At 46.6% G+C, this 27,423-nt stretch overlaps 1 protein-coding gene across 5 annotated transcripts; it reads left to right on the top strand.

The window, feature by feature from the left end:
• Positions 1-221: 221 nt before the first annotated feature.
• Positions 222-27,423, top strand: TNFRSF1A (TNF receptor superfamily member 1A). 5 transcript variants are annotated; one of them, XM_073309928.2, is made up of 10 exons: positions 222-706; positions 15,796-15,970; positions 16,488-16,616; positions 16,980-17,126; positions 19,036-19,114; positions 19,350-19,432; positions 19,666-19,788; positions 20,147-20,193; positions 25,356-25,506; positions 26,087-27,423. In XM_073309928.2, the coding sequence occupies exons 2-10, from the start codon at positions 15,955-15,957 to the stop codon at positions 26,353-26,355; spliced, it is 1,044 nt and encodes a 347-aa protein (XP_073166029.1). In that variant the 5' UTR covers positions 222-706; positions 15,796-15,954; the 3' UTR covers positions 26,356-27,423. The 5 variants fall into 5 exon arrangements, with proteins under 5 accessions (XP_073166029.1, XP_073165995.1, XP_073166002.1 ...); XM_073309894.1 differs by lacking the exon at positions 222-706 and adding an exon at positions 3,672-5,117 and having other exon boundaries at positions 20,147-20,184; XM_073309901.1 differs by lacking the exon at positions 222-706 and adding an exon at positions 3,676-5,117 and having other exon boundaries at positions 19,350-19,420.

Raw genomic sequence — 27,423 nt, 5'->3', positions numbered from 1 at the left:
AAAGTGGTGACTATTTATTTTTAAATGCATAGCAGGAGGGAGAAGTTATTTCTTCCCCAGGGGAAGAAGTTATTTCTTCCTCATGTGTTGGTCTCATTCCCCTCTGTGACACTGTCCATTGTTGCCCCAAGCTGTCTGAAGGTCTAGCAGAGTCTATTCCACGGAAGGGCTGGCAGCTGATCTAGGAAGAAGCTGAGAGAGAAGGTGTGTTTTCCCTACCCAGTGGTAAATCTGGGAAGTTAGTGCATCTTTGAGGCTGTATTAACAACTATATGGAGGCCCCTTATGACGTATTGCAGGGATCTCAAACTCAAATCACCAGGAGGGCCACATGAGGACTAGTACATTGGCTTCAGGGCTGCATCACTTCCCCCACCCCCACTTCCCCTGGCCCTACCCCTGCCCCCACTCCACACCTTCCATAAGGCCTGGTCCCTGCCCCGCCTCTTCCCACCCCAGCCTTGCCCCCATTCCAACCCCTTCGCCAAAGTCCCCACCCCAAATCAGCCCCCTCTCTGCCCCTACTCCAACCCCTTCCCCAAATCCCTGTCTCTTCTCCGCCTCCTCCCTTGAGTGTGTGGCTCCCTGCTCTTCCTCCCTCCCTCCTGGAATGTGCTAAGCACCACCAAACAGCTGTTCGGCAGGAAGCACCTGGAGGTAGACAAAGGAGCGGGGACACGGCACGGCACGCTGGGGGGAGCAGCAGGTGAGGGGAGCTTGGTAGCCACAGGAAATAACTCGGAGGTGGGGGGGAGCGGGGAGCTTGGTGGGACGCAGCAAATAATTCTGTGGGCCGTGTGTTTGAGACCTCTGCCCTATTGCATAAGCAACCTCTAAAGGCGTTTCCAGGAACAAAGATACAATCAGGGAAAGCTAAAGCATGGGGGTGGGAGAGAGGGACTGCTGATGTGAAGACCTTTAGGGCAGTGGTTCTCAACCTTTCCAGATTACTTGTACCCCTTTCAGGAGTCTAATTTGCCTTATAGACCCGAAGTTTCACCTCACTTAAAAACTCAGGCTTTGGGCTTCAACTTTCTGCCCTGGGTCCCCACTAGTCTACCGCTGGCCCTAGTGACCCCAATAAAGCAAAATCACAGTTTGAGAACCGCTGATATACTATATAGAGCAGTATAAACAAGTCATTGTATGAAATTTTAGTTTTTACTGACTTCACTTGTGCTTTTTATGTAGCCTGTTATAAAACTAGGTAAATATCTGGATGATTTGATTTAACTCCTGGAAGACCCTTGCATAGCCCCTGGTTGACGTGTATCCCTGGCTGAGAACCACTGCTCTAGGGAATCCTCTGAAATCTGCATGGATTTCAGGAGATCTAGTGGTTCTGGAGGCTGTCGTCTAGGGCAGTAGGGATAAACCTTATCCACTAACATAATGACATGAGAAAAACTTGATATTTTTTCTTTAAGGGGGTGTGACTTTGTCCTCCACATGAGTTATTACATCAGTGTATTAGAATTTTTTTTCTGTAGGGAACAGTCCTGTATCGGCCATGTTCAAAGAAGCAGATAAGCTAGACAAGACCTAACGAGCCTTTTCCATCTCTACTGTCAGAGCTGGGTGCAACTTGGGAAGAGCTTTCCCTGGTTTTTTCTCCCTGCTGAGCACATCATAAATCTGGGGCCAAAGTAAACGTGATCCCAGTTTGGAGTAAAGAAAGGAACTTTTATACAAGGGCCTTGTCCCAAAGAACTTACAAACTGAAGGGACAACATCTAAATGAGGGAGTTCTTTATCATTTAGCCATTTAAACCATGCTGTTTTCATATTCTTTTTTACCATCGTTTTTTATTACTCTTTTAATTCAGAGAGACAGGGTGGGTGAGGTAATATCTTTTGTCAGACCCAACTTCCGTTCGTGAGCAAGACAAACTTTCAACCTTACACGGAGCTCTTCTTCAGGTCATTTAGTTCATTCTCTTCAGGTACATTAAATAAAGCAGAAGTCTTCTGGAGATATAGTAAGCACAGAAATCCTGTGTCATGTTTAGCCATTTTTGCACTGCCTAGCCAAATTGTTTAGGCAGATAGTGAAGAGACTTATCAATTTTCTCTAGTTTCTGTTTTTAAATATAGCTATATGTAATTCCATACCAAAAATATATTAAAATAACATTGCCTAATGAAGCAGTCAGAAGTCAGAATATGTCCCAGTTAAGATTTAACGGACAACCTTAAGTCTACCTCCTTGTGTTTTACAATAGGTTTCAGAATAACAGCCGTGTTAGTCTGTATTTGCAAAAAGAAAAGGAGTACTTGTGGCACCTTAGAGACTAACCAATTTATTTGAGCATAAGCTTTCATGAGCTAAGTGAGCTGTAGCTCACAAAAGCTTATGCTCAAATAAATTGGTTAGTCTCTAAGGTGCCACAAGTACTCCTTTTCTTTTTGTGTTTTACAGTAGTAGTTTTTTCTGCAGGTCCTATCTCATTTCTTAATGAAAAAAAACATAAAAATAACTTTCTGTTTGGATAAACAGCACAAAAACAAAGTGAACCAGGTTTGTATGCATCTTAGTATAGTCCAGTGACTCAGGCCCAGTAACTGTGATCACAGCAGGGAAATTGTGATCTCTCTCATTAGTGCACTACCCTTTCCACTAACAGAGGAGGTTTTCTTGTTTCTTGATTATTAATTTATTAATATGACCAAACTGTGGTTTAATGACAGTTAACCCAAAATTTTAAAAGGGTGGAAATAAAAGTTAAAGGCCAGCATTTATTGCCATGTTCACATTATGTTCAATGATGATAATACAGTGCATGTGACATTCACTTCCATTGGCAACATACTCCAAATGTGTATACGTCCAACATACATCAAAGCAGTGTGCACCCCAAATTAATCAAACTTGCTTTCTATCACAGAACCTTAACTCTGACCTCCTAATTAACTGTCTCAAGAAACTGGCACATCTTAAATTTTTTTATTAAAGCTAATGTTAAAAAAACTATATAATACATAGGTTGGCAAAAGAGTGTCTGTACTTCTGGGTATAGTGCTTAGATTATCCACAAAAACAAAGTTTTTAAAAGTCATATGTACTGGCATACAGTTACATAATCAGCAATAACCCAAATTTAGGTGAATAGATTTAACTATACAGTTTAGATATTAGAATCCAAATACTTGGGTACATCACTCATGAAAAGTTGTACAGAGATTTGGTTGTGGAAAGCAAAATATAACAATAAGTGGAGATTGTCCCTCAGTAATTGAGAATTAGATTGGTTGTCCATTTAGAAAATACAGCCCTACTATCACACAGTCCAAACATGGGTAATGTTATATTTTGCCGTTGTTGAGTTTGCTCGTAAGGTTTTTGGATTAGGATAATAGAATCATAAAATATTAGGGTTGGAAGAGACCACAGGAGGTCATCTAGTCCAATCCCCTGCTCATAGCAGGACCAACACCAACTAAATCATCCCAGCCAAGGCTTTGTCAAGCCGGGTCTTAAAAACCTCTAAGGATGGAGATTCCACGACCTCCCTAGGTAACCCCTTCCAGTGCTTCACCACACTCCTAGTGAAATACTGTTTCCTAATATCCAACCTAGACCTGCAACTTGAGACCATGGCTTCTTGTTCATGTTCTTGTCATCTTGCCACCACTGAGAACAGCCTAGCTCCATCCTCTTTGGAACGCCCCCCCCCCCCCCCCCGGTCAGGTAATTGAAGACTGCTATCAAATCCCCCCTCACTCTTCTGCAGACTAAATAACCCCTGTTCCCTCAGCCTCTCCTCGTAAATCATGTGCCCCAGCTCCCTAATCATTTTTGTTGCCCTCCGCTGGACTCTCTCCAATTTGTCCACATCCCTTCTCTAGTGGGGGGACCAAAACTGGATGCAGTACTCCAGGTGTGGCCTCACCAGTGCTGAATAGAGGGGAATAATCACTTCCCTCGATCTGCTGGCAATGCTCCTACTAATACAGCCCAATATGCCGTTGGCTTTCTTGGCAACAAGGGCACACTGCTGACTCATATGCAGCTTCTCATCCACTGTAATCCCCAGCTCCTTTTCTGCAGAATTGCTGCTTAGCCAGTTGGTCCCCAACCTGTAGCAATGCATGGGATTCTTTCTTCCTAAGTGTAGAACTCTTGCTTTATATTTTTGAAGGTTTTCTTTGTAACCATAAGAACTAGAAGACTTCTTGTTTTTAAATTGAGATTATGGAGAACAATATAGGACCCTAAACCCCCCCACCAAAGTGCTGGGTCACTGATTTGACCAGTGCTATTCAAACCCATGCCCCCTTGCCAGATTCCAAAGTCCTGCTGCAAATAATGGAGGTGTTAGAGCTGTTCAAAAAAAGTTGCAAGAATCTTTTATGGAAAGTGCAAAATAATCTAAATAATCTCTCCATTATAATAACGTGTATCTAAATATATATATAGATAATATAAAGAGCACCAATTACTGGCATATATATACGTAGCATTTTTCATAGTAGGTTTAATAGAGTTTTACACTGCAAATGTCTTCCTGAAGGCTGCTCTTAATGAACAGAGGGGTTAGCTGAGTGTCATGTCTAGAGAGGTAATATCTTTTATTGGACCAACTTCTGTTGGTGAGAGAGACAAGCTCTCAAGCTTTCTCACAGTCTTGTGGAGGGTTTATTAGGAGGTTGGGGATTGATATCTGGGTTTCTCTCTGACCCATGAGGTGGAAGGGGTGCGTCTTGTCTTGTCCCAGAAGGAGGAGGAAGATTAGTAGGGAAGATGGATTTCTGCTACCTTGAGGGAAGGGTTGGCGTTCATGAGAACGACTGAGTTTTTGTCCCATGGGGAGGGGAGAGGAGAGTGAATGGGGTAAGGGCTGAATCTCTTGGTCTCTGTGCTGTGGGTAGGGGAGGGTTAACTTTACAGTTCCATGTTGCCTCCCTCCTCTGCCCCCCCCTCCTTTTCCTGTTGCTTTCTCACCCTTTGCTGGCAGGAAGTTGCAGAACTTATTAGTTTCAGTTTGTGTTCGGTCTCTTGGTGCTCGATTGGGATTGACCTTGGGGGGCTTCTCTGGAGGCGGGGGTCCTATCATGGGGACGTAGGAGACCACAGAACCATGGCCCATCCGGAGCCTTCCCCTGCCTTGGTGGCTACGGTGAGTAACACTTGGGATGAGCGCCTAACTCCAACAGTCAGTCACCAGGCTGGAGATCTGGGTTAATGAGAGCGCAGGGCTGGGAGTGGTGTGGGTCTGGTTGGTGACTGCAGGAAGACTGGGAGTCAAGTCTCCTGGGTTGTATCCCCAGGTCTGGGAGTGCAGTGGGGTCTGGTGGGTTAAAATTGGGAGGAGAGTGGGAGTTAGGCCACCTGAGTTTTATTTTCTGATGTGCCTTTTGTGAGTCCCTCCCATTCTGTCAGTCTCCTTTTCCTCCTCTGTAGAAGTGGGCTGGTAGTGATAACCTGCCTCCCCTCCTGAGCTGCTCTCTCCTCCACTGGTGTGACCCCGTAGAACAGTGGTCCCTACATGTTTTACTTTGCACTCCCCCTCCTCCCCCCAAGCTGGGGCTGGGCCTGGGCTCCTGGAGGCGGGGGGCACGGACAGGAGTAAGGGGGGCAAGTTTGGGGCCACAGCTGGGGGAGGGGCTGGCAGTGTAACCTTGGCAGAGGCCTGAGGTTGGTAGCCAGGGCCCCTGTTGTGGGCCCACAGCCGGAACCCTGGGCACAGGGCTGGGAGTGGGGCATGGGGCTGGCAGCTGGAGGCAGGGTCAGGAGTGGAGCTGGGTGGTGCCCCCACCAAAGGAGCTGGCCTGGGCCCCAGCTACACCCCCCCCAGTGTTCCTCAGTAGCCCTGTAGGGGGTGCACCTCACAGTTTGGGGACTTCTGCCCTAGAAAGACTGTGCTCCTGTCCTTGATAAGTTCTAGAGCAGAGCAAACTTTTTGGCCCGAGGGCCACATCAGGGTGCAAAACTGTATGGAGGGCCAGGTAGGGAAGGCTGTGACCCCCAAACAGCCTGTCCCCTGCCCCCTATCCGCCCTCACCCACTTCCCACCCCCTGACTGCCCCCCTCAGAACCTCCGACCCATCCAACCCCCCCCCCCCCCGGTCCTTGTCCCCTGACCACCCCCTCCTGGTACCTCCCACCCCAACCACCTCCCCGGGATCCCACCCCCATCCAACCCACCCTGCTGTCTGTCCCCCCAACCCCTATCCACATCCCTGCCCCCGACAGGCCCCCTGAGACCCCACCCCCTATCCAATCCCCCCCCCTTGTCCCCTGACTCCCCTCCTGACCCCTATCCACACCCCCGCCCGCTGACTGGCTCCCTGGGTCTCCCATGCCTATCCAACCCCCACCCCATTCCCCAACTCCTGACCGCCCCGCTCCAGAACCTCCGCCCCATCCAATCGTCCCGTGACTGCCCCCCCGGACCCCCTACCCAACCTGTGCCACCACCACCCCTTACCATGCCACTTAGAGTGGCTGGAGCTTGCAGGCCCGTTGCCCGGACGGAGCCAGCCGTGCTGTCCGTGCGGCGGCGTGGCTGTGGGGTAAGGGGGACAGCGGGGGAGGGGCCGGGGGCTAGCCTCCCTGGCCAGGAGCTCAAGGGCCGGGCAGGACGGTCCTGCGGGCCAGATGTTGCCCATGGGCCATAGTTTGCCCACCTGTGTTCTAGAGAGACAAGGTTGTAGAGGTAATGTCTTTTTCTCTGTGGGTGAGAGAGAGAAACTTTCCAGCCACACAGAGTTCTTCTACCTTTCCCAAACCTGAAGAAGAGCTTTGTCTTGAAAGCTTGTCTCTTTCACCAACAGAAGTTGGTCCTTTAAAAGCTATTACCTCACCCATCTTATCTCTAATATCCTTGGACCAACACGGCTACAATAACACTGCATACACCTGATGAGTTATAGCAGACCGTGAGCTTGCTCGCGGGGTTTCCTTACATAAGCAAGCCAGAGGGTTAGTCATGTCCCACTTGGATTGGTGAGTGACCTGAGGCTGCTTTCTCCCACTTTCGCACCACAGGAAATAACACTTAACCCAACTATCAAGGAGATGATTCTCCTGAGGTTCCCCAGCCACTTCCACAATCCTACAACATCTCTGCTTCCTCCTGCAAATGCAGTGCTCTAACAGTCCCTCCAGTCCTCCCACCATCTACATATCCAATACCCCCCAGTTCCACAAATTTGGATAATGGATGTTGTCTTGTGTTTCCCGTTCCTATGTATCTAATTCTCTTCAGTAATTCCTATTGCCCCATCTCCTGTGTCCAATTCTCCTCCAGGCCCTCCCATTCCCAGGGGTGCCATTTAGGGAGGGGGGCACATGCTCCCCCAAGTTTCGTACCAAATGATAATTTTACCAGTAGGGGTGGAGCTATGTGGGGGAGGGGCTTGCGGGCGGCTATAGCCACCCTAAAATTTTCCTTAGCTCCCCGTAACCACCCCTCCCAGAGCTGGGTGCCCGGTCAGCAGCCGCTGCTCTCCAGCCACACATCTCCTGCCACTGTGGCCCTGGCTGGCAGTCTCCCTTTCTTTGGGAAACTGATCCATGGCTGGCATGGTGCTGGGGGACCCCAACCAATGCTAGAGGTGGCCGTGTCTGAGTGGGTCTCTGCTGAGCTGGGATGGGGGGAAAGGAAACCTGCCTCTGTTGGTGCCTCTGGCTCCGCAGTGGGAGCTGCAGCTACTGCTGTACTGAATAAGCATTCAATCTCCTGAGTGCATGGCTTAGAGACAGCTCAGGTACATGCACGCAGTGTCCCCCCTACAATCCTCCCCAACACACACATGCACAGTCTCTTGCACACTCCCCCTAACACACCCACTCTTTCACACAAACAGTCTCCCTCCTCACACACTAACGCACAGTCTCCCCCAATCCGTGCACACACTCACACACTTGTATTATTATTATAATTGTTGTTACTACTTGGTACTTCCTGTCGAAATGCGCAATGCACATATATTCTCTGCAATTTTATTCTGTTGTTTTAGTTTTTTTGACTGGTCTATGCATTTCATAATTTTATTTCTCTCTTATGCTTAAATTTAATTCTTTGAGTAGTGAGTTCTAAAATGCCTAACCTGTCCTGGCTGGACTAATTATCATTATTACTTTTATTACCATATTGTGCTTTGTCATTTATTATTTAAAGTGGTACAATCAAATAATAATATCCTTCTAGAATGTAAATTTAGCTTTTACTCACCTTAGTTGTGCCATTTATTTATTTTTAGAAAACTAAACACATAACTTTAAACACTGTGCAGATGAAGGTCACTTATTTTCAAATTGTATTTTTAATTATATCTGTAAAATAATTTAAAATTTATATGAAAATAAATGCGGTTCCTAGTCTGATAGTAATGATGAAGTCAAATGTTAGTAAGTCACGTACATGATTGTGATTGGTTAATATAAATGCCAAAATAATTAGAAAAATAAATTTGTATTCTTAATAAAAGAGAAAAAACCTTAATCACATATGTTACAAATTAAGTAAATAACTTTTTAGTTGAGTGAAAAACAGTTGACTAAAATAGAGTAGATAATAGCAGTAACACAGAGTAAGCAGATTTTAAACAGATTTTATTTATTTTTATTTATCTCTACTAAAGATAGTGTACAAAGTATCAAACTTGTGTTTCTGATATCTGTGTTAAGGTTCCAAAACTGATACCTCAAGGCTTGGGATTGGGAATATCTAGCTGTACTATCCCCTGATTGTTCTAAACTTACATATAAGCTTAAAGTATGTCTTTAATTGGTGTTTATATATATTTTTCTTTATTTATAAAGAAATTAGATACAATGGTCCTATCAGCTAATTTCTAAGTTATCTACCAAAAAAAAAAAAAAGTAAAGTTGCCCCTCCCACCCAATCTGAAATGGCGCTCTCTGATCTTCCACCTTGTATAGTCAATGCCCTTCAGCACCTCCAGTTTTCCCTGCCTTTCTAGTGCTCCCTGTCTGGCTTTGTTCACCCTGACCCTTAGAGGGATAGTTCATGTTGAGAAATCTCCAGGGAATCTGAATTGGGTTCTCCATGGGGGCCTGTGAAACTGTGTTTTGGGGTTTCCACAGGGCTTTATATTCCAGGGGGGTGTTCCTGGAGTAGGCCTGTTTATTATTCAGTGACTCTAGGAGTTACTTTGTCACTCTGGTGTTCTTTCCCCAGGGCCCCAGGCAGCTGCCTCTCTTCCCTATTTCTGACTCCCTCGCACAGCAGAAACTATTCATTTTTAATGAGCTCCCTCCCTAATCTGTCCCTGACTCAGCAAGAGGTTGGACTTACAGGAATTGCAGTTGCTTTCCAGACTTGCCAGCCAGCCTAGAGACTTTAACTCCTCAGTTGCTGGGATTAGTCAGAAAGAAAGGAATCTCTCCTCTCCTAAGCAGCACTGGAGAACTACTGCCTTACTCAGGGAAGGATTAAGTGGCATTTACCCCCTAGAACCTATATATGAGAGTTAGTACTGAATCAAAGGAGAGAATGCTCCCTTTTGACTCACCCATGATTTTCTGTGTAGTACAGCACCCACTAACACCATGTTTGGGCAGTGGGGTGAGCACTCTGTGAGAAATTGGACCCAGGGATATGTTCTTATTAAAGCATCATGACTCCTGCCCCTCAAAATCATAATATTTTTTAAAAAATACAAGTTGGATTTCTTTATTTGATTTCTGGGTTTTGAGTCTTTAGGGAGCACTTGAGTCACGTTTTCAAGCTTTTTCTCTGCAATTCTGAGGGCCACTAACTTCCCTCTTTTAAAAAAGAGAGTTGAGATTCTCATGTAGTGGCGTGACTCATGGAGGTGGAAATACACCAAACATCAAGAGATTTGTGAAATAGTCATGAGAGTTGGCGACACTGAAGCTTGCGTTCACCAATTAAATATTTGTGTTCTTGCTTTACAAACATTTAGCACAGAGAAAGTAACCTGCAGCCAGTGGAATAAATTTAATCTAAAAGTGTAGGGGCAAAAGCAGCTGGGGCCACAGATGAGCTTGAATTTCCCTTCCTCCCAAAAGCCCGCAGTAGCATCATGTACTGTATTTATGCCATAAAATCTGGCATATTCGTACACTCAAGGGTTTGTTTACACTTGAATTTTTAGTTGTTTTAACATGTTATTTAGCACTGTAACGTGACCGTAAATTCTAGTCTAGATGCTACACAAATGTTTGTTCTAGAACACAAACATTTGTTTGTAAACATGTTAGCATCACTTGCAATAAGTATTTGTATCCTGTCTGCACTAGAATTTACAGCTGTGTTAGATACATTGTTAATTTACTGGCAAAAATTGAATGCAGAGTTAAAGTTACCCCATGCTAACTTGTGTCCTAGAATGTTGAGTTCATGTACCCTGAAAAACTTCCCATTAAGATATAGACTACTTCCACTCCACAAGTGTGACTGGAAGGAAGGCAACTTCCCAGTTTAGAGTAATCTGATTTATAATCAGCAATAGCTATCCTTAGACAATATCAGGTGATATTGAGGTATACTCTAGTATCCAGCTTGTTACCACTAAGTTTCCACAAAAGTTCATGAGCTTGACATTTTCCTGTTTTGTATATCTTTCCTGTCATTTTAAGAAACCCTCATGCTATACTGGCATCATTGATCCAGTGAAGGGTTTTAGGGCAAGTCTTTGGGATCAGAAATTTTTTGGTGATAGCATTTACCTCCTTTTATTGCTCTCTTTGCCCTGGTCTACGCTGTGGGGGGAGGGGGAGTCAATGTAAGAATAGCGTAGCAACGAGGATAGCGTAGCTGAAGTCGATGTACCTAGATAGTGTATAGAGCAGTATAAAGTAATGGTATGAAATTTTGGTTTGTACTGACTTCGCTAGTGCTTTTTATGTGGCTTGTTGTACAACAAGGCACATATCTAGGTGAGTTGAAATACGCGCTAGGGTATGTGTATCCCTGGTTGAGAACCAGTGTTTTATTGGACAACTTCTGTTGGTGAAAGAGACAAGCTTTTAAGCTACACAGAGCTGCTCTTCAGGTCCTTCAGACTTCATAGCTGTTGTGTGTAGCTGAAAAGCTTGTCTCTCACCAACAGAAGCTGGTCTAAAATTACCTCACCCACCTTGTGTGTCTCTCATATCCTGGGACCAACACGACTACAACAACACTGCAAGCATCTTTCTTCAACTTGCCTTGCTTATTGGCTTTTATAATTTTCTTTGTCTGTATCAGTATCATAGGGAATAAACCCTTTTAAGTGATTTATATGTACCCATTTTAAGATACAAAGTTGGTGTCCTTTAGAGATTTTGATCTGATATACCACATACATAACATTTTCCCTATGATTTCATAGGGACCTTCTCAACTGCATCAAAACTTTTCTGGGCTTTTCTGTTTTAGAAATGAAATATCTTACCATCAATCTGATATTTTCTGTCATAGGTTTTGTATATTTCTGTTAACCTTTCCAGGTTTTGTTGGGCAAGGAAAAATCTTCCTGTAAATATTTGCTTTAATATAAATGTATTTCTCAGTGTGTAAACCAGAAGCTCTATTTTCACTATTTTTCATATAAAGTATGTGATATAGGAATCTCATGCTGCTTATAATGAGGTCAAAAGGTACAAATTCTGTGAACTTAACTGGTAAAGATTGAATAGACAAAGAACTATAGGAAATCTTAAATCCCAGTTTCTTGGATGGTTGCGCAAACTCTTTTTTTAGCATGATTATGATCAGTTTTCCTTCTCAGATTGGCCAGTGTTTGACATGAGCCATCAAAATGTGTGACAAATGACCAAAATGTGGACTGCCTGTGTTCTGTTGTGCATAAATGACAGATGCTAGGTTTTTTTTTTTAAAAAAAAAAATAATAATTGAAATGTTGTTATGGCTTTTAATTTTAATTGTGTGTATTTAATTTAAATTAATTTAATTAGAATGTGTTAATCAATAGTTTGTTTTCAACTCTGCGATGAGAAACACTGGAATGAATATGTCTGGGGAAAAACTATTTTATAACACAGATGAATGATCTATTAAAATACACAGAATACAGGAAGTATGTTTACCTATTCTTTACATTTTAATAAAGCATCTATGTTGTAAAATTTTGTTTTCCCCTGAAATATTCACTCAAATGTTTCTTCCTGAAGGTGATAAAAGCTCAGCAAACTGATAATGATTAGCCTATGATTATTTCAGTACTTTAGCCCGTCTTTCTAATTCCAACACTTCAGCCAACGTGTCCTCACCAACAGCCCCTCTATTCCCCTCTGCAACTATTTATTTTCTTCCCCATTTCCTCCCTCTGTTTCTTCTTCCTTGTTTTCATAGATACTAAGGTCAGAAGGGACCATTATGATCATCTAGTCTGACCTCCTGCACAACGCAGGCCACAGAATCTCACCCACCCACTCCTGCGAAAAACCTCTCACCTATGTCTGAGCTATTGAAGTCCTCATATCGTGGTTTAAAGACTTCAGGGAGCAGAGAATCCTCCAGCAAGTGACCCATCTTCCTCACTTTGTTCCTCTTACTTGCTCCATCCCTTTGCCCCCTCAGTTGCAGACATCTACAGTACTTTCAGGCTAGGCAGGAGTGCCTGTGAGGGTGTGAATTACAGAGGTGGTGGCTTTGGGTTTTGCCAGGCTGAAGGTGGCCAGGGTGGGGGTGGGGCGGGTGACTCTCAATGCCTCCCTGCACCAGCCAATAGCTGTGGTGGGCGAGGCCTGTGCATTGTATCACCACCAGCAGATGCAGGGGATGGGCATATATAGGCGCTCTCCCTCTCCATCCCAACTGACAGGCACTGCAACAGGTGTAGACAGCTACCTGAGGAGGCATAAATGTGGAACAGGGAGCTCGAACTGGCTCCTTGATGAACAGCAAAATGCAGTACAGTTGGGGGGGTCTGGCCTAGATAACTGAAACGGTATGCAATGTGTAACTTTGGGTTTAATCCCCAGTATTTTACATATATCTGCCATGGTCTCAGAAACAGTTTGAACCACTTTCTGATTCTTAAAAGTGGCAAAGAGTCCTGTGGTACCTTATAGACCAACAGATGTGTTGGAGCACGAGCTTTCGTGGGTGAATACCCACTTCGTTGGATGCAACCGACGAAGTGGGTATTCACCCACGAAAGCGCATGCTCCAGTACGTCTGTTAGTCTATAAGGTGCCACAGGACTCTTTGCCGCTTTTACAGATCCAGACTAACACGGCTACCCCTCTGAAGCTTTCTGATTCTTGTTCCCCAAGGCAAGCCTCAGTGACTAAAAACATGATTCACCAGCACACATGCTGTGGTTTGGTGGTTTGAACTATCATTTGATGTGGGGAATAAATTCTATCCATTTTGTAAACAAATAGGTGTCAGTTAGTATATACTTACTTATCTCAACTTGATCTGTGGAATGGGTCCACTAAAGTCAAGTTGTAAATCTGACCATGAGAAAACAATCTCTGAATTGCAGAGGATGTCTGAACCTTGTCCTGGTGAGTTGCTATTTATGGCGTGTAACAACCTCTTTCAAAGCAGCTCATGCATGTCTTGCCAGTATGTTGCTTACTTTAGTGCTTGATAGATGTCATGGATTCCTAAATGGCTACTTCTATAGAAATCATCATGGATATGCATTAACAAAAGTCCTGAAATAGTTCTTGGGAACTAGTTATCATGGTATTTTGTATGTGTAAAAGTCTTTTAAAAAGGCTGAGTCATTAGCTTTGGTTCATCCTTGGTTTATAGTTCTTGATTATTCCTCAGATCGTGATCAGTAATAAAACTTATTAGCCTTTTATATATTTGTAAAACCTAGAAATGATTGTCTTGTAACTGCTTTCACAAAATCTGATTCATCCCTGTCCCTTTGTCTGTTATGCCTGAAGATGTGGTATCAGAGTAATCAGCTTACATGACCTGGTGTTTTGTATACTTGGCTTTTCTAGTATTTCCTATATTTACACTATGTACTTTATTTACACTTGGTTCATGTTTGTACATTCCCATGGTATCTTGTTGAAAGCTGCTTCTTTGGCTAGAACATCAGCTTCATTATTGTCAGACCATCTGCGTGAATGCTCTTCCACTTTCTTTCCAGCAAATAATCAATTGCTGCAATCAGTTCTTTGTGTCTAACTGGCTTACTCTTGGAACTGTGGATTTCATCCTGCCTCCATGTGAGTTGGTTAATGGCAACTGTCCATCTTGAAAGTTGATGATATAAGTGCCAAAGCAGTTCAGTTACTATGTGTCATGCTATAGCATTGTGAGTGGCTAAAAAGTCCAATTCTTCAGTGACTATCCTTGCCACAGATAATGTGGGCATAAGGCACCGGGCAAGAAGATAAAGTTGGTGCGCTACTAGCTTTTGAGGCCTGCTGCACTTTCCTCTCTCAACCACCTCTCTTCAGCCTTTTTGAGTCCCTGGTGCACTGTAGCATTCCAGTATGGCCTGTTGCTAGTTGCATCTTCCCAGCTTGCAATGTTGATGTTGAAAGTTTTCAAGTCCCTCTTGCAAACATCTTTGGATTTGAGCCTCGGTCAGCCCAGTGGCCTTGGAGCACCCAGAAGTTGGTTCGATATATCACATAAACGTACATTTAAATACATTCTTTTTCTCTCTTTGACTGTTTTGTGGCAACTGAAAGAGCTGACAGTCTCTTATCTGTTATTTATAATTCATAGTTCTCTGACATTCTTGGAGAGAGGAGGTCTCCCTATTTGCCAGAATTTCATTTTCCTACCGTTTCTGTAGTTTTGAATGGCTTTCACATGTGTAACTTTCTCTTAAAAACTTCTAACTTTTGAGAGGGGAATAGGATGGCATACAGCTGTAATAGGCACCTTTGTATGCTTATCTTTTCCTAAACCCACAACCGCAACTCTTTATTGGTTTAGCTTTCACTTTGCTAGAGTTCTCACAGCAGAAAAAAGTCTGTTTCTTTGCAGCTGTACTAATCCCTTTCACAAGAGCAAGTTAGGAAAACATTGCCCTCAAATAAAATTACAAAGAATTTATAAAAACAAAGATCAAAACAATTTCACAGAAGCAAAGCAAAACAAGTACATTCTCACAGCACACTTCTCATTGAGAAGTCAGCCCATTCCAGGTACAAGGGAAAAATATTATTTAACTCATTATGCTTATATAGGCCACCAAAATATCAAGTGTTAGCTTTTAGAGTGTAGTGCATTAAAAAGTTTTCACATCGGGTGTTCTTTCTTTTCTCACAGCTCAGGGCTTAACTTCTCAATAAACAGTGTGAGGTAACATACAAAGTAAAAAAGTTTTTAAATGAGGAAGGAAAATATAACTTTTCTTAACTGATGGAAATAGTAATAAGACTGCAGTCAAAAACATTCTCAGCTCACAGCTTTATAAATTATTTTGTTAAAGCAATTTTCCCAACCAAACACTGATAAAACAAAAACATTAAAATAAAGGGAGGGTGTGTGTGATATTTGTATAATTATAGATGAGTGAGTTGCTGTAATGATGTTACATTGCTCTGAAGCTTTCTAGATAGTTTTGGAAGTCTCAGGATGTCTGTCTTTGTAGTCCTGGAGCATATTAGTTTTTAAACAGTGAAATGTATTACAAAAAAAGATTTCATCAGGAATTAGGTTGTCTTTCGCATGACTCAAGTGAAGGGATTTCAGTCCTTCCTTAAAATTCCATGTGGTTCATATTCATCCATAGGCCTTGTATCCATTACAGTCTTTCTTCAGAAAGTAGGTCAGTTCAGTTGGTCTCATTGTCATGACAGGCTGGTGCTAGGCTCAGCTGTGAATTCTACCCAAAGAAATAATTTCTCACAATGGTCTTTTTCCTTTGCAGCTCATTCTAACTCTGGCCTGGGTGTGGGCTGAGGAATGCTTGGGAGTAGCCCCAAACCCAGATACCCAACAAATCCATGGGATATCCCTGGGGAGAAAGAAGAGGGAGCTAAAGTGTCAGGTGGGAGAGTACCTACATTCCAACAGGACCCACTGCTGCATGAGATGCCACGCAGGTACAATAGAGTGTAACAGTGAGTCATTACTGCTAAGGCCAGAGAGGAATTCCTGTTTTCTGAACTCTCAGTCCAAATATCTCTTGTTCCCCAGCTATCCCTGGTGAGAATGCCACATCCTGGGGTAAAGGAGACATGTACTCTTAGTCATGGGATCTCCTCTCCCCTTGTCCCCCCACCCTGGTGAGTGCATCCCCTGCTGGGACTAAGGAAACATACCATTTACTTGCACTCTCAGGCAGATGCTGCTCAAGACAATCTGCTGCCTAGGCAAAACTTCAGTGTGTACCCCTCCCACTACAAAATCACCCCACCCTTTAGCATGCCAGGTCACAATGCCATGGGGGAGCCACCCCCCAGAAAGCTGCCACCCTTGGCAACTGTCTAGTTTGCCTATAGCTAGAGCAGACTCTCAGGTCTGGATTCCCCTTTCCCCTGCAGTGTCCCTGGCTCTCATTTGCCCTAGGAGAATGTCTCTCTATGCCTGTCAGATCCCTGTTAGGTGATTCTGTTTCAGGGACTTACTTGGCAGAAGACTGTCAGTCAGACAGTCTTGCGACCCGCTGCACACAATGTCCTAAGGGCACGTTCACAGCTACAGATAACATTTTGAGGAAATGCATTAGTTGCCAGCGGTGCCGTTCAGGTGAGTCTCACCCGTCAGAGGATGGGGATGGGGGAAGTGGGTGGTGGTGGCAGGACAGGGACTGCAGGAGTGGACATGGGGCTGCGGTGGTGAGGAATTAGGATAGAGTGGAGGTGGGTGGATGGGGACAAGAACAGTGGAGGAAAGGGATAGGGAGAGTGTCGGTAATTGCAATGGGGTGGTGGTGTTCTGATGAGGACAAGAGCTTGGAGGAAGTGATCGTCAGACTCTTTGGTTCCAACTCTTAGTTGGGGGAGAGCAGAGAATGATGATGTCTGTTTCCGGCCTGTGCTGTCACCATGAAGAGGACCCAGTGGTGGAAAGAGGGTGGAATCATCTCTCTCCCTCTCTGTCTCCCCTCAGAATTCCAGCAGATAACACTGTCTGAGTGCACTGAAAAGAAGGATACTGTCTGTGGCTGTCTGCCCAACCAATTTCAGAAAACAGACAGTATTTTATTCAAATGTCTGAACTGCAGCCTATGCCACAACGGGACCATCCGGCAAAAATGTGAGTGTGACGCAGACAGCTGCTACTGCTGCCAGGGCAGGACATAGCAATCCCTTCCTCTCACCCACTTGTCTTGAGGGAGCCAAATCCCCTGCCCTGGAGTTATTTCTCTTCTGGAGCAATTTCTTGTTCCTTCCCTCCTACTTTATTTCCTGAGTCCAGGAATGATTTCACCTTCTACAGTCTTCGCTACCCCTCCTTGCCCCAGTGCAGTCTTTGCTCCCCCATTGCAGATTATCTCTCTCTCTCCTGACCCACAGAGTGAACTTTTCCCCCCTCCATATGCCCAGGAGAAATTTCCTGCTTCATATTAATTCCCCCACCTCTGCCCACCTTGCCTGTGCTGGAGCCAGTCTGCTCTGTCCTGAGCAAATTTTTCCTTCTACTCTGGATACCTCTCCCCTGCTGCTCTGGAGCAATGTCTTCCCACTCCCCTCAATAAGCCCTGGAAGGATCCTACTCTCTCTCACACTCTGGAGCAGTTTTACACCTCCTATGCCCTGGAGTGATGCACTCCCACACTGCCGTAGAATCACTTTCTCCCCTGTTCCCCCTGCCCTTGATTGATTTCCCTCTCCCTTGCCATGGGGCAGTTCTCTCCTCCAGCCTCTCCCTGACTTGGGAGTGATTTTTCCATACCCCTCTCCTTCTTATGGAGAGACTACGGGTCTGTCTACACTTGAAATGCTACAGTTGCACCACTGTAGCAATTCAGTGTAGACACTACCTATGCTGATGGGAGAATACCTCCCATTGGCATAGATAATCCACCTCCCTGAGAGATGGTAGCTAGATTGATTGAAGAATTCTTCTATTGACCTAGCACTGTCCACACAGAAACTTAGGTCAGCTTAACTATGCCACTCAGGAGTGTGGATTTTTCACATCCCCGACCAACAGAGTTAAACCGATCTAATTTTCTAGTGTAGACCAGGCCTTAGTCCTGCACCACCTCCCTCCTGACCTATGCTCATTTCCTCCTCCATCCCCTTTCTCCTGTAGTCTGTTTTCCTTCTTTTCCCATAGTACAGCTCCCTACCCAATTGTTCTGAAGCTAGTCTCCCTCTCTTTGGCAATTTTCCCCTTCCACATCTCACACCTTCCATGGTATGAATTTCCCTGCCCCTTAGGCGTGTCCCCTCCTCTGCCGTACCCCTTCCCATTCTTGCTTCTCTCCCTCTCGCACTTGAACACACTCATGCTTGCCCTAGAGTGACTTCCCTCCTCCCCCTGCCCTTGAGCAATTTCCTTCGCTCTCCTCTGACTTAGAGCTGTTTCCCTCCCTCCTCCCCCTAGTGCGCTCCCCCCCCCATGTGTTCTGGAGCCATTTTCCCTCCCTTCCTCAAGTGAGTTTTGCCTCTCCTCCACCCTGCCCTGCCCTTTAGCTGGTTCCCTCCCTCCCTCATGGTTTGACTTCCTCTTGAGCAGTTTCCCTCACAACTGCACTAGAGCATTTTTTCTTACAGATATTGCCCACACATGACATCCCACAGCTCAGAGTGATTTCTCTCTTCCCCCCTGCCCTGATTGGCTTCCTCACTCATGCCTGCTGCTCTAGAGCCACTTCTCCCTCTCCTTCCCCTCCTGCTTGCTCTGTAGTGAATTTTTTCCCTTGTGCACCTCTCTGTTTCCATCCTTCAACCCAGTTTCTGCTACACTGGAGCAGTTTCCCTCTGTCCTGTGCCAGAGAGTGATCCCCCTGCTCTGAAACAGTTTTCCCCAACCACCATCTACCGGGGAGTGTCACACCTGCCCCCATCTCCTCCCAAACACCCATGCCATGGAGTGATTCACCTTCCTGACAACAGTTTCCCCACCCCCAAAGAGAGATCATCCTCTCCCCACCCTCAAGGGATTTTCCTTCTCCGTCATCTCCCCTGGGGCTGATGTTTCCCTCTTTTCTCTACAGGTACAAAGAACAGTGACACGATCTGTGTCTGTCATGCTGGATACTTCCTGCACAAAAATAGCTGCAACCCTTGCAACAGGTTGGTTTCCTGTTCCTATGCTCCCCCTACTTATGCAACTGTGAGAGTGGACTCCATTAGGCACTAACCTTCTGCAGGCAGATTGAATAACCTCATCTTCCAGGCTCAGGCTGCCCCCTAGTGCTGTCCCCAGACAGATTTGCAAGGGGCTGTGAAATGGGGCACTCTCTAAGAATACTTGACACATGTTGCCCTCACTCCCCACATCACTCAGATTTCTGCTTCCCTCTTTCAGCTGTAATGAAGAAGAATGTAAGAAGGTCTGTGACGCAATGCCAAGGCCATCAACTTCCCCCTCGGTGCAGGGTAACTACTGGGGTACAGTATTGGCATTCCTCCAACATTTGCTTCTGCTTTCACTCCCAACCCCAACCCCATCGCCATCCTCCCTGCCCTATTATTGCCCTATGCATCCTCCTCTCTCCCCACTTTTCCTCCGCTTTCACTCCCATCCCCATCTTCACATGTTCCCTTTCCAGTCTTGCGCCTGTCCTTACTCCCACCCTCTCCCCTTCCTTCTGTTACTCACTCAACGTTTCTCCCTCGTCTAGGTCATACCATCTTACTCGTCGGCCTCGTCGTTGTGCTTGCAGCTAGCCTTGGACTGCTCTTTGCAGTTAAATTGATCAAGCAATACCGTCAAAAATTGACAACCGCTATTTTTTACTCCTGTGGTGAGTACAACGGTCTCTGAGGTGATACCGGCTGGGGGGATTTTGCGGGGGGGGAGGGGAGAGGGAGGGAGGGAGGGACATATGGGGCTCGGCATCCCATTGGTCTGATCTAGTGCAAGGATGGAGGTGCATGCTAGGGTAGATGAGCTCATTGTCCTGATCTTGGCAGTTCTTACAGCCTTGCATCCATACTCACGCCTGTGATGAGAATCCCTCCCGTGAGCTTGTTGCTGGGATTTGTGCATTTCACTAAAATCCCTCGAGTGAAGTCAGAGCTATAGAGGCACCCGTGGGCTTGAGCTGTTTTTTCTGTTTATCTTGGCGGGGAGGAAGTGAAAACAATTTCTTCTTTTTTCAGTTTCTACGCAGCAGCCAAAGAGGGAGCCAGTATCTGAAGTAAGCAAGGTACTCAGTGCAGAAACCTTCCTTCAGATTATCATTCCCCTCAGACCCATTCCACCTGCCTGGGGCCCAGGGCAATATTCTTCCCCCAGCCTGTTCTCAGGGTTTGTACTTCTGAACATCCCGAGCACTAAGGCTCTGGGTCCTATACATAAAGAGACAACTTCTCAGGGTATGTCTACACTACAATATTAGGTCGAATGTATAGAAGTTGATTTTTTAGAAAGCGACTTTATACAGTTGGTTGTGTGTCCCCCCACTAAGCGCATTAAGTCGGTGGAGTGTGTCCACAGTACCGAGGCTAGTGTCGACTTTTGGAGCATTGCACTGTGGGTAGCTATCCCGCAGTTTCTGCCGCCCATTGGAATTCTGGGTTAAGCGTCCAATGCCTGATGGGGCAAAAACATTGTTGTGGGTGGTTTTGGATACATGTAGTCAGTAGCCCCTCCCTCCGTGAAAGCAACGGCAGACAATCGTTTCGTGCCTTTTTTCCGTGCGGGTGCCATACTGCTTTCAGCAGACAGTGCAGTAGGTCTGCAAACTATCGTCATCGAACAACCACTTCCGTTGCCACTCTGCTCTCCTGATGCTATGAATCCACCTCGCAGGTCCTCTATGTGACCGTCATCATCCACCGCTTCCGCTGCCACTCTGCTCTCCTGCTGATCTCGCAGGGCTGCTTCCACTGCAACTCTGCTCAGCTGCTCTTGTCTTGCTATAACACGGCAAGCATGCAGCCCGCTCAGCTGTTGTGTCCTGGCAGCAGACGGTGCAGTAGATCTGCAAAATTGGTCATCCAACCACCGCTGCCCCTGCAACTCTGCTCTCCTGCAAACGCCATACCATGGCAAGCATGGAGCTCGCTCAGATCACCGCAGCAGTTATGAGCATTGTAAACACCTCATGCATTATCATGCAGTATATGCAGAACCAGAACCTGTAAAAGCAGGCGAGGAGGCAATGGCAGCGCGGTGACAAGAGTGATGAGGACATGGACACAGACTTCTCCCAAGCACGGGCCCCGGCAATTTGGCCATCCTGGTGGCAATGGGGCAGGCTCATGCCATGGAACGCAGATTCGGGGCCCAGGAAACAAGCACAGACTGGTGGGACTGCATAGTTGTTGCAGGTCTGGGTTGATTCCCAGTGGCTGCGAAACTTTCGCATGCGTAAGGGCACTTTCATGGAACTTTGTGACTTGCTTTCCCCTGCCCTGAAGTGCAAGAATACCAAGATGAGAGCAGCCCTCACAGTTCACAAGCGAGCGGCAATAGTCCTCTGGAAGCTTGCAATGCCTGACAGCTACTGATCAGTCAGGAATCAATTTGGAGTGGGCAAATCTACTGTGGGGGCTGCTGTGACCAAGTAGCCAACGCAATCACTGAGCTGCTGCTATCAAGGGTAGTGACTCTGGGAAATGTGCAGGTCATAGTGGATGGCTTTGCTGCAGTGGGATTCCCTAACTGTGGTGGGGCAGTAGACGGAACGCATATCCCTATCTTGCGACCGGATCACCAAGGCAGCCAGTACATAAACTGAAAGGGGTACTTTTCAATGGTGCTGCAAGCACTGGTGGATCACAAGGGACGTTTCACCGACATCAACGTGGGATGGCCGGGAAAGGTATATGACGCTCGCTTCTTCAGGAGCTCTGGTCTGTTTCAACAGCTGCAGGAAGGGACTTACTTTCCAGACCAGAAAATAACCGTTGGGGATGTTGAAATGCCTATAGTTATCCTTGGGGACCCAGCCTACCCCTTAATGCCATGGCTCATGAAGCCATACACAGGCACCCTGGACAGTAGTCAGGAGTTGGTCAACTATAGGCTGAGCAAGTGCAGAATGGTGGTAGAATGTGCATTTGGACCTTTATAAGTGTGCTGGCGCAGTTTACTGACTCGGTTAGACCTCAGCAAAACCAATATTCCCATTGTTATTACTGCTTGCTGTGTGCTCCATAATATCTGTGAGAGTAAGGGGGGAGGTTTATGGTGGGGTGTGAAGTTGAGGCAAATCGCCTGGCCCCTGATTACGCGCAGCCAGACATTAGGGCGGTTAGAAGAGCACAGCAGGGCATGCTGCGCATCAGAGAAGCTTTGAAAACCAGTTTCATGGCTGACCAGGCTACAGTATGACAGTTCTGTTTGTTTCTCCTTGATGAAAACCCGCCCCCTTGGTTCACTCTACTTCCCTGTAAGCCAACCACCCTCCCCTCCCCCCTTCCATCACCACTTGCAGAGGTAATAAAGTCATTGTTGTTTCAAATTTATGCATTCTTTATTAATTCATCACACAAATAAGGGGATAACTGCCAAGGTAGCCCAGGAGGGGTGGTGGAGGGAAGCACCGGGTGGGGTGGGGTGGGGGAGGAGGGGAGGAGAAGGCCACACTGCACTTCAAAACTTATTGAATGCCAGCCTTCTGTTGTTTGGGTAGTCCTCTGGGGTGGAGTGGTTGGGTGCCCGGAGCCGCCGCGCCTCCCCCCACATTCTTGGGCGTCTGGTTGAGGAGGCTATGGAACTTGGGAAGGAGGGTGGTTGGTTACACAGAGGCTGCAGTGGTGGTCTGTGCCTTTCCTGCACCTCAACCATACGCCGGAGCATATCAGTTTGATCCTACAGTAGCCTCAGCATTGCATCCTGCCTCCTTTCATCATGCTGCCGCCACCTTTCCTCTTGATCCTGCCACCTCTCCTGTTGCTCCCGCCACTTGTCCTCTCGTGCGTCCCTCCTGTCCTTGCGTTCATTTTGTGCTTTGCTGGACTCTGCCATTATCTGCCTCCACGCATTTTGCTGGGCTCTTTCAGTTTGGACTGCATGAGCTCAGAGAACATTTCATCACGAGTGCGTTTTTTTCCACCTTCTTATCTGCACTAGCCTCTGGGACGGAGATGCTAGTCGCAGCGTTGAAACATTTGCAGCTGCGGGAGGAAAAAAAGAGAGATTAAAATTGAAAAAAACACATTGACCATTTAAAAGGAGGGGCTGATGTTTTTGGGTTAACGTGCAGCACAAACCCAACTAAACCCCCCTGACACCCAATTCTCTGGGATGATCGCTTCACCCCTCCCCCGACCACGTGGCTAACAGCGGGGATGGTTTCTTTTCAGCCACAGGCAAACAGCCCAGCAGGAACGGCCACCTCTGAAAGTCCCTTTAATAAAATTCCCCTATTTCAACCAGGTGACCATGAATGGTATCACTCTCCTGAGGCTAAGACAGAGAGATAAAGAACGGATGTTGCTTGAATGCCAGCAAACACTGGGACCATACGCTGCCATGCTTTCTTATGCAATGATTCCAGACTACATGCTACTGGCCTGGCATGGTAAAGTGTCCTACCATGCAGTATGGAATAAGGCTGCCTTCCCCAGAAACCTTTTGCAAAGGCTTTGGGAGTACCTCCAGGAGAGCTTCATTGAGATGTCCCTGGAGGATTCGCGCTCCGTCGCCAGACACGTTAACAGACTTTTCCAGTAGCTGTACTGGCCGCGAATGCATCCCAAGTCTTCAGGGCAAATTAATCTTTAAACATGCTTGCTTTTAAACTGTGTATTATATTTACAAAGGTACACTCACCAGAGGTGCCTTCTCTGCCTTCAAGGTCTGGGAGCCTGGGTTGGGAGAGTACTGTCTCCAGGGTGATAAACAGTTCCTGGCTGTTGGAGAGAATGGTTTCTCCGCTTGCCTGGTGTGCGCTGTCTTCAACTTCCCCATCCTCCTCATCTTCCTCATCCCCACAATCCTCATCCCTGTTGCGTGAGACTCCCTTGCAGGAGTCCACGTACAGTTGTGGGGTAGTTGTAGGGGCACCTCCTAGAATGGCATGCAGCTCATCATAGAAGTGGCATGTCTGGGGCTCTGACCCCGAGTGGGCGTTTGCCTCTTGGGTTTTTTGGTAGGCTTGCCTAAGCTCCTTAAGTTTCACGCGGCACTGGTGCGGGTCCCTGTTATAGCATTTGTCCTTCATGCCCTTGGAGATTTTTTCAAATATTTTGGTATTTCGTCTTTTGGAACGGAGTTCTGATAGCACGGATTCGTCTCTGCATACAGTGATCAGATCCAGTACCTCCCGTTTGGTCTATGCTGGAGCTCTTTTGTGATTCTGGGACTCCATGGTCACCTGCGCTGATCAGTTTGCCACGCTGGCCAAACAGGAAATGAAATTCAGAAGTTCGCAGGGCTTTTCCAGTCCACCTAGCCAGTGCACCCGAGTTGAGAGTGTTGTCTGGAGCGGTCACAATGGAGCACTGTGGGATAGCTCCCGGAGGCCAATACCATCGAATTGCGTCCACACTCACCCAAATTTGACCCGGTGATGTTGATTTCAGCGCTAATCCCCTCGTTGGGGAGGAGTACACAAATCGATTTGAAGAGCCCATTAAGTCGACAAAAATGGCTTCGTTGTGTGGACGGGTACAGGGTTAAATCGATGTAACGCTGCTAAATTCGACCTAAACTCGTAGTGTAGACCAGGGCTCAGTTTCACAGACCCCCTGACGAGTGAGGAATAGATTCTGAGTTCCTATCCCCAGGCTTCATCTTGCCCCATTCTCCTCTCTGTCAGGATTCATGCTTCTCAGACACTTGCAGATGGGTCTCATGTCCCACCCTGTTTCCCTCCCATCCTTTATGCCTGGCCTGGCCAAGCCTGGCAGATTTAGCTCACTGAATTTCTCCTCAGAACTTGATCCCTCCAGCCCCCTGAGCATTTCTGTGGCTCTTCTCTGAGCTCCCTCAGTTTGTCGCTACCTCTCTGGGATTAAGGGGCTCAGAGCTGAGTGCAGTATTGGGATCTCTTCAAGACTGTATAAAGGGGGACTGTCCCCTCCCTCCTCTGGAACTCATTTGAGATCTCTGAGACCATGGGGCCCCGAGCTGGGCTCCCAGCATGACTCAGTTCTGTAGCTGTTTCCTCTTAGACTCCCATTTTCTGATGCCAAGAGAAAGTTTAACCCCTTTTGCTCTGCAGGTAAGAAATGTTTGACCCCCATCCCCACAAATAAGGTGTCTTTGGGGGGTTCCCCTCCCTCATGGGAAAGTTTTAACTCCTGGGTCCCTGATCCACTACCCTGTTAAGTGCGCAGTAGCAGCTGTTCCCCTCAGATATAGTGGGTGTTGGGTTGCTCCAGTGGTGATTCCAGAGTAAATACTTGTCTCTCACAGGTTGTGATTAACGAGAGGAAAGCTGCCACCTTTGCTCCGGTACCACCCCAGATAGAAAAAATGTGGACAGCCAATGCTGTGCCAAGGTCAATGGTTGCACAAGAGCTACCAGATTGTGTCAGACCTGCTGGAAAGACTCAACTCCCAGACAGTGAGTGCAGCTCCCCCTGAGAAATGGGATTTCTGCGTGCATGTGGGGGTGGGATGTGCATGTATCTGTGCAGCATGTGCACCTGTGTGCATATGTGCATGACAATTCTGTGCATCAGTTGCAGCCCTGTGCCCAAGCAGATCTAGTACATATGAGTTCACATGTGTGTGTGTTTGCATGAGGCCAGCCAAGGGTGGCCTGTTGCATGTGTCCAGTCTTGTGTGTGACAGTCTTGTTTTGGTGAGTTTATGGCCTGCTGTACTTTACTGTGTGAATGCGTGGCAGTGACACAGTGCAAGCATCTTTACAAGAATGGCCTGGCATGTGTGTGCATGTGTATGCAAGACCATCCCTGTGAACAAGCTTGCGGGATCCTCCATATTCATTTGTAGATAGGCTCAGACCCAGGTGTGACATGTGTCTGTGTGATCACTCAGAGGGATGCAAGACCTTATCTGAGGGAGGTGCTTCCCAACATGGCACCATCATGTTTCCCACCCAGACTACACTGGTGCCGTTTGCGTCCCCCCTCCACTTCCCCAGACCCTGCTGCTGATGTCCCCTTGCTTGTTTCACCCAGACCCTGTTGTTCTCTATACTGTGGCGGACCATGTGCTGCTGTCTCGGTGGAAGGAGTTTGTGCGACGCCTGGGGCTGAATGACTATGAGATTGAGCGAATCGAGCTGGAGCAGCGGCGCGTGCGGGATGCCCAATATGAGATGCTGAGACAATGGAGGCTGCAGATGGGCCAGGGTGCCACAGTGGAGCGCATCAGCTATGTCCTCAACCAGATGGAGCTGAGTGGTTGCAGCGAGGCTATTCAGGAGGCATTGTCCAGGCAGCCCTAACCCCCATTCTTACCTCCTGCACAGGCAACTCTAACCTCTTCTGCTTTCATGCTCCCTTCTGTAGCTCTGTCCCTCCTCTTCAGAGAGGATTCTAGTTCACTCTTTCTTTCTTGTGTGTCTCCATCTCTTTTCCCCACCCCCTCTGGTATGGTTGTTGGGGTTGGCAGCAGGTGATGCTGGTGGAAGGTTAATGATCACTTTTCAGTGAACCACAAAGTCACTTATGCCGTCAAACCAAGAGAGAGTCCTACAGCAACTGTCATGGGGGAGCACCTCCGAAAGGACGAAACAGACTGATTCTGTGACTGAAACATGGAGGCCAACCTACAATGCAGAACCCAACCTCCCAGCCCTGGAAAGGGAACATTGACTGGGGCCTAGTCATGGGTGTTCAGTGGTTGGATGGTGCCACCACAAGAAAGAGGGAGAAGTTATCTTCCTGTTCCTCTATTGCTCAAGGGGAGTAATGGGGTTTCTCAGGTGCTGATAGGTCAGGTGAGATTGGTGCTATTTCTATAGCTCTTTTCTGTACCTAAAACACATGTAAAAGAGCATTAACAAAGGACATGTATATGTGTCACTGTGCGTGTGTGCATGAACATAAGCAAGTGTGCATGGATGGGCGCGAGTGTGGCTTTGAATGTACTTGCCTGTGTGCATACGTGAATGACTGGTTGAGAATGGAAAAGTGCATGCACATATAGTGGCATGAGTGCATCTGCACATCTCTGCTTACACTCAGGCAAGGCAGGCATGCGTGACTGTGGCCTCATATGTGTGTCTGCCTTTGGGTGATTTGCTTAATCTGATTTAACTGAAAATACGATGGCATATATTTTGTTAGGAACTTCTGAATAATTTCACACTACTTCCCAGTCTCCATCCCATGAGTGCTCAGTGTTACATTCCTCCAAGTGTTACCCCTTGTGAGGTGTGGTATTGCTAAGGGCTCAAATTATCCTCACACCTTTTGAGCAGGGGTTCTCTGTCTCCTGCACAGGGCCAGGCCATTTTTTAAAAACTCTTGTAAATACACTAAACACTCTGAAATAAAAGCCCAGTTTGTAA

The sequence above is a fragment of the Lepidochelys kempii genome, chromosome 1 (assembly GCF_965140285.1).
Source record: "Lepidochelys kempii isolate rLepKem1 chromosome 1, rLepKem1.hap1, whole genome shotgun sequence".
Lineage (NCBI taxonomy): Eukaryota > Metazoa > Chordata > Testudines > Cheloniidae > Lepidochelys > Lepidochelys kempii.
Note: the sequence above shows the minus strand (reverse complement) of the source record. Positions and strands in the feature narration are given on the sequence as shown.